This window comes from Festucalex cinctus, chromosome 17, assembly GCF_051991245.1.
Source record: "Festucalex cinctus isolate MCC-2025b chromosome 17, RoL_Fcin_1.0, whole genome shotgun sequence".
NCBI lineage: Eukaryota > Metazoa > Chordata > Actinopteri > Syngnathiformes > Syngnathidae > Festucalex > Festucalex cinctus.
The window spans coordinates 10,377,179-10,389,987 of NC_135427.1; the positions used below are offsets into that span (position 1 = coordinate 10,377,179).

A 12,809-nucleotide genomic window follows, 5' to 3' on the forward strand; every position below is an offset into this window, starting at 1 on the left:
TGTCTATGAATATTTTCATTTTTCTCGGTCATGGTATTCTCAAGTGGAGGTCATCTCGGAAAACGTTTTACGCAGGCTTCCTCATACCTCTATGGTCTAATAAAATAGCAACATCAATGATTCTGCCATTTACAAATACAAACAGTCAATTTCATGATTAAAAAAAATGAGCAATAATCATATCAGACCTTATTATTGAGCTACAGCTAATGTTTTGGCTACTATGTGTAATTCCATCTCGGGTCATTGTGTCACTTTAAAATTATTATGGTAACAAAGCTCTGACTGAAAGAAACAAACAAAATAAAACCCCTGGTCAGGTTTCATGTCTCCCCTATCCAGGTTAAGCGTTGTCATTGTACACAGTGAAGGACCCCTCCCTTCAAAATCCCTCCCACTCTATATCACAACCTGTATTGTGACACGTTTTCCATTTGGATTTGGATGTGTTTTAGTGTGAATGAATATGTATTTTTAAACTATAGGGACTTGAGGCCAGATAGTTAAGGTAAGGTGTTTCTATCTCCAAATCTAACAATCGGCGCAACAATTCTGATGCCGATTGAAGTATTAGCTGTGTAGTGGCATTTCATTGCTGGATTGTGTGAAAAAGAATGGAGAAAGGGCTTCATTATTAATTATAAGCATGAATGAAGCCAGTGTAAAAAGGCTAGAAGTGACAATGAACATATTTTACTTGAATGTCATTCAACTTTCTCTCTCTCTTTCTCCATGTAAAGATGCATTTCTCCTTTATTGTGCTGTGCCTGAGTTCGGTAATGAATAATGGTGAGTGAAATCCATCACCATTTAGTTGTGTTATGCAAGAATTGAATACATGTTCAATAAACTATTAGATGACCTTTCAGGCTTTTTTTTTTTTTTTGAATAACTATTACTGTGAGTTTTTTTTTTTTTTTTTTTTTTTTTTTTTGCTTTGTTATCTGCAGTATATGGAAATACAGTACAGGACTGGTCTCAGAAAATTAGAATATTGTGATAAAGTTCTTTATTTTCTGTAATGCAATTCAAAAAACAAAAATGTCATACATTCTGGATTCATTACAAATTTTACTGAAATATTGCAAGCCTTTTATTATTTTAATATCTATTCAACTATAGATACTATAGCTAAATAATAGCTATTCAACTAATCGTCTGAACTCGAAACACCTGCAAGTGTTTCCAAGTGAATCCAGAATGTATGACATTTTTGTTTTTTTAATTGCATTACAGAAAATAATGGACTTTAGCACAATATTCTAATTTTCTGAGACAGTCCTGTATATTAGATTCAACCTTCTTGTACAAAATAAAGTATACCATAAAGTAGTATATACAAAAAATAGTTATACAGAATATACTGTGTACACATAATCATTTTTTCCCCTCCTCCAATAACTGCAATTTGAAATTGCTTCTTTTGAAGTATTATTTACAGGTTAAACGAGCCTAATCACATGCAGTGTGCACAGTGTTTCTTTTTGTTTGTTTTGGATTCTCTCAGCTTTAGAGTACTGTACAGCAATGAAAACAAAGCAAGCATGAAGGCGAAAGAAGCCACATTTATTATCTGTTACACCTGCCAGGCAGTTAATGTATTTTCTTTTTCTTATTCCCCCACAAACCAGCTGCTGCAAGTACAGATACATGGTGCTACACAGGCTGTGGTGAGTAAGTACTACTTTGTGACAGAGTGGTTAAAAGGGCAAAGTTTGAATGGTTTTTGAATGGGCTCCCCGCCTTCGAACAGATCACACGCCCAACCACTGGCAAGACCTGGACGGCTCTTTCTGCGGGGGTCAAAGACAGTCCCCAGTCAACATACTGAGCAGCCACGTTGAGAGGGATGAAAAACTTGTCAGCTTCTCTTTCATTAACTTCTCGTCTCAGAATACATTCAAGGCCATCACAAATAATGGACATACAGGTACCATAACAGATCATATGATGTCGAATTTTTTAAATTAAGAACAATTTTGAGTCAAAAGTGATCAAACATAATAAATTAGATGAGACTTTTGCAGTCCATGTACTGTATAATATAAAAAAAAAACCCACCTATGCTTCTTTTGCATAGCTAAATTCTTACTAAAGGATAACATGGTCGAACTAAATGGAGGTGGACTCAATGGCACATATTCCACCATCCAACTCCATTTCCACTGGGGCGACACAGAGAACCATCCCGGTTCAGAGCATGCCGTCGACGGGCACAAATACCCAATGGAGGTACGTGCTGGGAGGCGGGTCCTCATTTAAATGACGTACAAATTTTGTTTAAATATTAGGTGTGGCAAAATTAGTGCGTGAATTTGGAGGTAATTTAAATTTCTGTTAATAGCACTAATTTTATTTAATGCACGATTAATGACGGCCCCTTACATGTAAAGCCAGAACCGGTGGAATTCAAGCCACAATTCAACCAAATTTAGAATAAAAAACTTAATAATGATGCATATATTTGTGGAGACTGGGGTCAAGTTTTATTTTAAAAATGTGCAGAATATCACAAGTTACTTCATTTTTAACTCATTCACTGCCAGTCATTATAGAAAATATTTACATTTCCAATACTCACGTGATATTACATTCAATAATTATATATAAACCGAATCTACCAAATAACAGAATAGACTCCCTACTTTTTGTCCCGTCCCGTTCTTTTATAATTGACAGCAGAAAAATGTAGGTTTGCCAAAATACAGCCATTTCTCCCATGGACTCTGAAACTGTGTTTATTTCCTATAAAATGGGGCAATGATGTCATCTACCGGTGGTTGGGCATCAGTAAAGTTGTTTCCAAGTTTGATATTTACAGTGGAGCATGCTCAGATTCGCCCCCATTTAGCACCGCTCTAAAAAATACAATTGACAAGTATACTTGTCAAAGGCAGTGAATGTTAAGAATAGGTAGTACTTAATATGAAAAGGAAAATGCACTGAGCTGTCACCGTCTTACAAATGCAATTATGCCATCTAGTGGCAGAAAAATAACCAACACAAATACTGCACTTGCTTTTTACAGTACAGTACATCTTTTTAATTTTAATGAATTATTATGAAATTACTGTATCAATGAATAAAAGATGCAGCCATATTTCTATTAAACATTTTTTCCTTAGAAAAATAATGTTATTGTCCATTTAGAACAGATATACATTTTGTGATTAATCGTGAGTTAACTATTGAAGTCACGTGTCACAAGTGATTAGTTACGCTTAAAAATTTTAATTGCCCAACAGCCCTATTAAAAATAAGATAAAAAATAAAATAAAAAAAAAGCAATGTATTATGTTAAAAAAAAAAACTCTGATCCCTTGCAGATGCACATTGTGAGCCTGAAGAAAGGTCTTTCAGTGGAGCAAGCCCTTAAAGATCCTGCCGGCGTCGCCGTTCTTGGCTTCTTCATCAGTGTATGTGCAGATAAACAGCAAAGTTGTGCTTCTGACTCACTAAACTTACTGATGATTGTCCCTCCTAGGCCACTGAAGATGAAGTTTTGTCAAGTCCTTGGAGTGCCTTGACCTCATACCTTTTGAACAACACAGGTACAGACAAGTGGCTTGAACATTTTGTGGACAACAGATTCATTCTTTACTAAGGAATACTTCAAATACATCTTTTATGATAAAATAACATGTACAGTTAATTATCTTTGCAAAGATATGGATATTGTAGGGCCACTATAGGTGAACCAACAATAGGAGGAGGATTGTTGTTGTTGTCAAAACCTGTCATTGTGTATTTTATTTGCCTTTCACCACAGGAACTGAAGTCAGCGTGACACACGCCATCTCCATCAACGACCTCATTGGGGATGTGAACCTCACCAAATACTATCGCTACATGGGCTCGCTGACCACCCCCTCCTGTAATGAAGTGGTAGCATGGACGGTATTTCAGGAGCCCATCACCGTGAATAAAATTCTGGTGAGTCGGGGAGGCTGAAAAGTTGGTCCAAAAGTCAAAGCCCCACTGGCTAAAGGGGATGTTTGCAGTCGGCAGCGTGAAAACAGCTAGCAAGATTTGAATACAGCCTCACTTCACTTAGCCGCTTTCAAGTATCTGAAGCCCCGCGGCTCACAAACATAAACAACAATAAACAAATTCATAATAACATATGATTTTGAAAGTGTGATAAAGAGTGACAGAGAACACATATCTAGCTTCAGCAAAATAGCAGCGGTAGCAAAACGAAGCTAGCAATAGCGCTGTAAACAACCAGACGTTAGCCACAGCTGCTACGTTCGTAACATGACCTTTTCGGAGTGGGGCGCGTTACTATAACAATAAATGTTAATAATTTAATTTATTTATTATTATTGTTATTATTATTATTATTACATATTATTGTATTTATTTATTTATTTTAAAAAGGTGATAGACGTATCTGTCAAGTAAAAATGTTGCTAATTCTGCATTTAGGGTTAGGCTATGCTCTTAAAAAACAAACAAACGAACAAACAAACGCCAGTTTAGGATAAATAGCAAGGACCTAGCGTATTTTGTCTTAATTTTACACATTCCACCTTGGTTACTTTTTTTTTTTTTTCCATCCATCCATCCATCCATTTTCTTGACCGCTTATTCCTCACAAGGGTCGCGGGGGCTGCTGGCGCCTATCTCAGCTGGCTCTGGGCAGTAGGCGGGGGACACCCTGGACTGGTTGCCAACCAATCGCAGGGCACACAGAGACGAACAACCATCCACACTCACACGCACACCTAGGGACAATTTGGGGCGCCCAATTAACCTGCCATGCATGTCTTTGGAATGTGGGAGGAGACCGGAGTACCCGGAGAAGACCCACGCGGGCACGGGGAGAACATGCAAACTCCACCCAGGAAGGTCCGAGCCTGGACTCGAACCGGAGACTTTTTTTTATTTTTATTTTTAAGTCTAGTGCAGTTTTCTTTGCATGCTGATTTTGCTAAGATTGTATGCGTCATTCCCATCAGGTGCAACAACTGAAAATTTGGGTGTTGACAGACACTGGCCATAAGCCATTGCGCTTGTCTCTACCAACAACTGCAAACTTTTGACATCTGCGGGAATTCCCCTATTTTTAAAATTCCTGAATTACAACGCTAAAACTAAACAAAAAAAAAACAAAAAAAAAACACCACCAACAACAACAAAAAACTAGTCCACTCACACAATTTGCAATTTCAAACTCAGTTTATTATGCATCTAAAAGCAGTTGCTAGCTTAGAGATGGTCTTATAGTTAGCTGCATGCTAAATTCAGGAATTTAAGATCCACTGACATGGGAAAGTTATTCATCTGCATCACTCTGCTGCCTACTCTGAATTCTCTAAATATTTTCAACCCGTGCGGTTTGCGTTTGATCCAGCCCATGAGAACATACAGTACAGGTGTTGAGTTAAAGTCTACCTTGATGAGCCGCTTTGACAATTGCTCACATTATCTCAATAGACCGACTGTGAGGATGTGGGTGGCAAACAAAAAGCTCAGCTCATTTCTTGAAAGCGACGCCAGGTGCGATCCTCCTCGTCATCTGATTGTGTCGGCTATCTCTGCATACGTGATGCTGCCCTCACACGTGTATAGGGGCTCGACTAGGGGCAGAGAAGGGTGACCTCAACTGGTTTGACGCCTGCTGGAGCACATGTGGGAAACACGTCTGCCTTTTGTAAATAACTGAAGTCATAGACGAGCAGAAGCGTCAAGGCACAGAAATGTGTCTTGGATATTTTGTTGCATTGTTGGATTGCACAGATTAAATTGTACTTAAACCTCACAGTTCATTTGGGTTCAAAAAAAAAAAAAAAAAAAAAAGAGAGACTAAGAAGTTTCGTACATGGATGCATGGCTAATTATTGCATACTACCAAATATGGTCTTTAGTTTTATTTCTCCCCCACCCCTCCCTCCTCTGCTTTCAGCTCGAACAGTTCCCTTTCAAGACGGGCCTTACCAATGTGTATCGCCCCTTACAAGACCTACATGGACGCCAAGTGTTTTCTTCTCCCGCTGTTGTTCTACCGTCTAGTGAGTAGGAATACGTAATATAAATTGACATTTTAAACCAGTGCGTCCTAATGTTTGCTCAGCCAAGGCACACATTTCCAATTAGAAAAAAAATATTACCATCAAATAAAAATGTCATAAAAATACTCTTGATTAAAAACAAAATAGCAAATTCACAAAACTGTTCACATTGTGAAATATTAGCATATAAAGAATCGCCTAAGCCTAAGGCATTTTTTCAAATTTTCAGGAAACACAAAAAATTGAACCATTCACATCATTAGAACAATGTTTAGGCAAAAAAATGATTGAGGCAATTATTTTAACTCTTTGACTGCCAAAAACGTTTAATAACGATTAGTAAAATCACGATGTATGCCGCCATAAACGTTAAATGACGTCAGCTATGTTTTTTTATTTATTTTTTTTATTTTTATTTTTTTATTTTTTAATAATGTTAAATGCAACGTCTAAGTGCAGCGCTGCCTGGTCAATGGGTTGTGGAATCAAAAACACCAACTAACTATGGCCAGCAGATGCCAGCATTTTCAATGGGCTGCCGGTGTATGGAATTACAATGAAAGATGACGGAATCTGATGAAATCTGATGAATGCTCGTAATTGGCGAAATTGTCTGGCGCTGTTTTTTATTATTTTATTTTTTTTGATAACGTGTGGCAGTAAAAAGAGTTAAGAGGGAGCACCTCGTTGTTGGCCATAGAGAGAAGGCAGAAGAGAAGATTATTTATTATTACTATTATTATTATTATTATTATTATTATTTTTATTATTTTTATTTTATTTATTTATTTATTTTATGTCCGACATGTCAACCGGGAGTGGGTTTGCACTCGCTTTTTTTTGCTTTAGAGTGCGTTGTTGTTGTTGTTGTTGTTGTTGTTGTTGTTGTTGTTGTTTTTAATTAATCTATCAAATTTGGCATAATTAACAACACTCTTCTCTGTGGTGCTTCAAGTTTAGAAGACATATTTTAACTTCACCAGGAGTTCAACTTGGTTGTACAAAGTAGTTTGTAGCGGAATCGGTTGAGTTAATTAAGCTATTATTCCGTTGTATGAATGGCATTAAGTGGATGCGTTTACCTTCTGCCAAATACGTTTCAGACCCATTAAGTCAAATTGATCATCACACATGATGATTTCTCACGGCACAGAGGTTGAGAATCACCGTTTCAATTAGTCACCATGATCAAACAGTTTAATTTGTTGCACTGCTTTCACCCTCCATAGGTCATGTATGGTGTTATGATGAAGAATGCGGTAAGCCGTCATTGAAACTATTCGAAGAGCAAAAGGTTTATTTAATTAGGAACATTCAGTCATCCTCCAACCTCGACCACCCCCCCCCTTTCCATAGAGTTCAGTCCTCCCAAGTGGAACCTACTGCCCGACTCACACTGCGGCGGCGAGCGCCAGTCGCCGGTCAACATCGAGGCGAAGAATGCCGTGAAGGACGAGCACCTTGGCGGCTTCACATTCACAAAGTTTGCCGACAAACATGTCATCGAGTACATCACAAATACCGGCCATACAGGTTAGAAAATGTTCTTCCCGCTCACTTGAAAGTTATGATGATGGTTTGGAAGTAAAGCGGAAAGTGCTACTAAAAAAAAAAAATCAGGTACGCTTACATTTGTTTCAAGAGTAGTTATTTGTTTATTTCTTTAAAAAAAATATTTGAAAATATAAAAAATAAATAAAAAAAAGTTTTCTTTCACAGTGAAGTTTGTACTGAAGGAGGGGGCGATGGAGGTGTTCGGGGGCGGTCTGGGTCACGTCTACTCGATTCTCCAGTTCCACTTCCACTGGGGTTCCTTATCCCAGGACTCCGAAGGTTCCGAGCACACGGTCGATTCCAAAAGATACCCTATGGAGGTGCTGGGAAATCTCATCATAAACGTTGATACCATTTATTGTTTTCTGAGATTTTTTTGTTGTTGTTGCTTTTTTTTTAGGTGCACGTAGTGACCAAAAGGAAGGATTTAAGTCTGGATGAGGCCATAAACGCCACAAATGGCTTGGCAGTGTTGGGATTCTTTATTGAGGTAACTAACATGGGGGAAACGATAACAATTAACTATCATAGTTTTTTCCCTAAAAAAAGTTAATAATACTATAACTTTCAGTGCAATGCACTCGTGTGCTTGTTCCTGCAGATGTAATCTGCGCACATAACACAACGCGTTCATGTCACATGGGCATAGATGAGAAATGCAGGTGGCTGACTGTCACGTAGTTGTAAATATCTTTTGATCAGATAAGAATGATCACACAAGAGTCTTCTCATGCTTTTGACTGACAAGACAATTGCTATGACGCACAACATTTTTTTTTTTTTTTTTTTGGATTCTTGGTAAGTTTTAACCACACAAACGGCATTTTGCTTTTTGAGATGTGTATTTTTTCTTTAGCGGCGTATTGCCATGCTTAATTTTTAGCGTGTCATTCTTGATGATATTCTGATTTGAGGCGCATTAATACATATTTTCTTTTATTCTAACAATTTTTCAACTGGATTAAACATGACCGCTGTGGAAAAAGGTCATTAAAATTACATTTTGTATTTTACTTACCCCAAGTAGTCAAGTCACGCACAACAAAAGGAGCTGTAATTAATTAATCATGATGGACAAAAAGTTTAATCTTTTATTTTTGTATATTGATCAATTATGTTAATACTATATATATATATATATATATATTTTTTTTTAATGAAGTACAGTATTACAGATTGGTATTTTCCTTCATATTTTTTGTGTGTGAATGCCGAACAACATTCCCACATATGTTGTTTCTAACCTTTATTATCCCACCTTAAACAGATTGCAGTTCAAATTTTCTTTTTATTCATTGATCATCCAATGCCATTCAATAATTTGTAATTTTCCCATCATTTTTCTTTCAATTTACTTTATAAGGATTCCACATGCATTCGAATCTTAGCATTCAGCGTTCAGCATTCCCACGCAATTTCTGCAGAAATTGCACTTTGTCTCGTTTCATGCTGTAATTTATCTCTAGGCCGCAGCAACTACCAAAAGTAGCGCTGATGCTGAGGAACATGGAGATGTGAGTCCAAAGTAACAATTTCTCAACATTATTGCATGAATAAACAGTACAAGTCTAAAATAGTGGGATGTCTTGGATTTCATTTTAGAAAAAAAACAAAACAAACTTAAATAATATTTTTCAATATAGTCACATGGCTCCTCTGATGACTCCTCTGATGACTCCACTGACGACTCAACTGACGACTCAACTGATGAATCGATGACTAGCACCTGGAAAGTACTGAGCAGTTACCTGGCAGAGATACAAACCATCGGTGTGTACATCTTTCTTCAGTTTTGTGTGTGAGTGTATAGCCCCTGAGTAAAAACACCCTACCACGACTGTAGTTCTCCTGTACTCCTGGGCATATTGTGCAATGATTTTCTCTAATGTGTGTGATTGACAGTAGGAATGTCACAATAAGGGCAATATCGTGATATCGCGATATTAAAACTTCCACAATATCGTCGTGGTCATGTTCACAATATTTAAAAGGAATACATCTGTTAAAAAAAGTCAGGTTGGTTTCCATTTATGCAGTTCTATCACCCTCTAGTGGCTAATGTATTAGTGCAATTTAATTTTTATTAGGGATGTTTTGGCCTTCTATGTTTAAAATCTATGCTAATTGTCAGATGAAGGGGAACCGAATTTGCTTGTGAAGCGATCAATGTGTGTTTGCGTTAGCAAGTAAGTGCCTCAATATTGTTATTAGAGATTGTAGGTGGTTTATATGCATTGCTGTTGTGTACAAAAGCACAATATTGTGCTTTTTTTTAGTATGAGCTCTTTTTTTTTACAATATTGTGATCTTTTTTAAATATCGCCAACCCCCTCACAATATCGTGACAATTATCGTATTGTGACCTTCATATCGTGATAATATTGTATCATGATGTTTGGATATCGTTACATGCCTAATTGACAGTAGCCTCTTGTGTCCCATTTTAACTCTAAGCTCTTTGGATCTTCTGTTTCTCACCCATTGGGGTCGATCTCATTGTCGTAGTGTTGCTATCGAACTGCGCTGTAGTGGCAGATAAGTTTTATGTAAAGTTGTGATGCTTGTGACATAAGTCCCTCATAGAACTAATGTTTGTTAAGTGGGTTCACGGGGAAGGATTTATGCTGATGGACTTTAAGTTGTTTCCTGTTTTGTGTTTTTGAGTGATGTTGAGTAAAGTCTTTTGCGTCGCACCTCCTGCGTCTACTTGGCGTCGGCACCACAAAGTACATTTTCATTTTTAATGTACTATTTTTTTCCCCTTTTCTATAATTACTGTAAGTTGTTCCTTCTTGTAATTATGTACCTTGTGATGCACTTATTTGTCTTTATGAACTGTTTTGCCTATGCGCGGAATGTTTTGCAGCTAGCTTCATGCGTTAGCAGCTAGCTTCATTGCTTGTTCTTTATTGGTCTCCCTTTCTTCCGTTTCCCACCCGTTGGGGTCTAGCTCATTGTCTTAGCGTGTAGCTTCATGCGATTGCAGCTAGCTTTATCCGCCTTTTTTTTTTTTTTTTTTTTTTTTTTAAATATAGGAATCGATAAATTCACCTTTCATCATTCTGGTGGCATTTACCATTATATTGTATCACTTTGGTTCCATTTTGTTTGTAGAGTCAGTTGGGGAGCCATTTTTGCGTTTCTATTGTACTATTCCCTGTCTTAAAATTGTAAGAGTAGTTAAAAACAAAACAAAACATTTTTTGCTGGAATTCAGGCTCACAGGTGACCGTCACAGAGGAGATGTCGCTTGCCGAGCTGCTCGGCGACGTGGACCTCACCTCTTACTACCGCTACAATGGCTCGTTAACCACACCCTCTTGCAACGAAGCAGTGGTCTGGACCGTCTTTAAAGATTCTATTAAGGTGGACCACAAACTGGTAAGAATGTCATGAAGGGTGTGGATGCCTTTTATGGTAATATGTATCGTGACTGGGAACAATTGGCGCAATTATCGGATTAAAAAGATTAAATGTTAGCCTGCCTTAATTAAAGCACGTGTATTTATACCACCTACATGTGTAAAATTGTAATCATTTTTCTTCATAGCCAGTAATAGAATCTCAATAAGTTGTAACATTTTTGAAGATAGAGCAAGCAAGTTATTATAGTTTATAGTTTATTTTAGTTGGATTTTAGCATTGCAGTGTTGGAGCCATCCTGACAGAGTAGCTCATTTCATCGCTTTACCAGTTCAGGTCTGACAGGTAAGTCTAGTCCCCTGCAGTCCCTTTCAAGTTTTCAAAGCAACACCTTGAACATAATTATGAACTTCTGACACTATAGTGGACATGTCTACGTTAAATCAGCTTGACTGATGTCAGTTAGCACGTCAGCCCGATACTGATCAGCAGCGTATGTGAACTGAGGTGCATGCAAAGGTGAATAGTATGCTCGGGTGATTGGTATTAGGATGACGCGTTTACAGAACGTTAAGCCGATTTCGCTGATTGCAAAAGGGTGTCCTCGAAATCGCCTACGATTGTCACAACTGACTTGCGTAAAATCAATGCAACGTTTTCAGAAAATTTCAGAAAACATTGACGGTCTCTCTATTTGTCATGCCCGCTTCCAGATGATGATGTTCCCGAACCGGACCAGCTTTGGAGACGTCTTCCGGCCCACGCAGGCTCTTCACGGCAGGAAAATTTCCACTTCGGCTGGAGGCAGTGCCCTTGCCCCTACTGTATTCTTTCTGTTGCTGGTTCAATTCTGTGGCTTTCTCCTGTGATTGCGAGCTCCATTACCTTTCATTATCTATTCTGCACTTTTTCTGATTATAGCAATCGAGTGTTACTAGAATTTTTATGTCTTGTGGCAGTCCATTTCATACTTCTGCTGGCATTCCATCAATCTAGTTGTGTCAAGATATAGTGTAAATTATTGTGACTGTTTGTGCACTTTATCATGACCTCATACCTGTAATTGTGACTGACTTTTATCAATCATTTTTATGTGTGTGGGTTGGTGGACCATCCATCCATAAATTAAAATAAAATGCAATGATGGAAACAAAGTACATAAAATGGCAGCGTATTGCCATGCTTAATTTTTAGCGTGTCATTCTTGATGTCATGTTTCTCCTGACTTCACTCCATCTGCTGAGCGTTTTTTTTTTTTTCCATAGAGTTTTTGTCCAATCAGATTGTGTCCTCTATGTGTTGCTATGTCAATCTAATCTGCCCAGGGGCCTTCAGAAACACCGGTGCTGGCCAGGGGTCTATTTCCACAAAGCAGGTTCAACATTTACTGAGAAAACCCTGAACAGCTGATTTGAGCTAGCTTGATCAACGCAGAGTAGTTTCACCTGGAGTTACCACCACACTAAAAAGACTGCATAGTTTGACGAGTCACCATGGCAACGGGGAAGCAGAGTGCAGTGCCACCTTCTGCTTCCGTGTTTCTTACCCCTCTCAACTGGAAATATTAATGCGATGTTGCAAATGTACGGACGGATTAATTTGTGTATGTAGATGATGGACAAAGAAAACTGTGTGGAAATGTCAGAAGAGTGCGGCCTGATATCCGTCTCACCATGCATATTTAATTCCCTGCGCATTAATGCTGCCTGCACACTCTAAAAAGAGAATTGTTGAACCAATTTAAAGGTGCATTGTGCTGTTTAAAAAGGTAATGTTAAAGCTTTTTCCACATCATGCATGCTCCACCAATGCCCAGATGAGCACGAAGAACCCTGGCTGTACTCTGACTGCCCTTATCAGCGTTTATCTGCACTTTAT

The 12,809-nt window shown here is 38.0% G+C and overlaps 1 protein-coding gene across 2 annotated transcripts; it reads left to right on the plus strand.

Annotated features, from left to right (window-relative positions):
• Positions 1–387: 387 nt before the first annotated feature.
• LOC144004612 (uncharacterized) lies at positions 388–12,085 on the plus strand. 2 transcript variants are annotated; one of them, XM_077501941.1, is made up of 17 exons: positions 388–508; positions 741–789; positions 1,632–1,670; positions 1,754–1,930; positions 2,081–2,232; positions 3,327–3,416; positions 3,485–3,551; positions 3,770–3,933; positions 5,909–6,014; positions 7,244–7,273; positions 7,371–7,547; positions 7,734–7,888; positions 7,969–8,058; positions 9,035–9,082; positions 9,212–9,338; positions 10,786–10,949; positions 11,645–12,085. In XM_077501941.1, exons 2-17 carry the CDS (start codon positions 741–743, stop codon positions 11,798–11,800), a joined length of 1,791 nt encoding a protein of 596 aa, XP_077358067.1. In that variant the 5' UTR covers positions 388–508; the 3' UTR covers positions 11,801–12,085. The 2 variants fall into 2 exon arrangements, with proteins under 2 accessions (XP_077358067.1, XP_077358068.1); XM_077501942.1 differs by having other exon boundaries at positions 411–508; positions 1,632–1,674.
• The last annotated feature ends 724 nt before the right edge of the window (positions 12,086–12,809 follow it).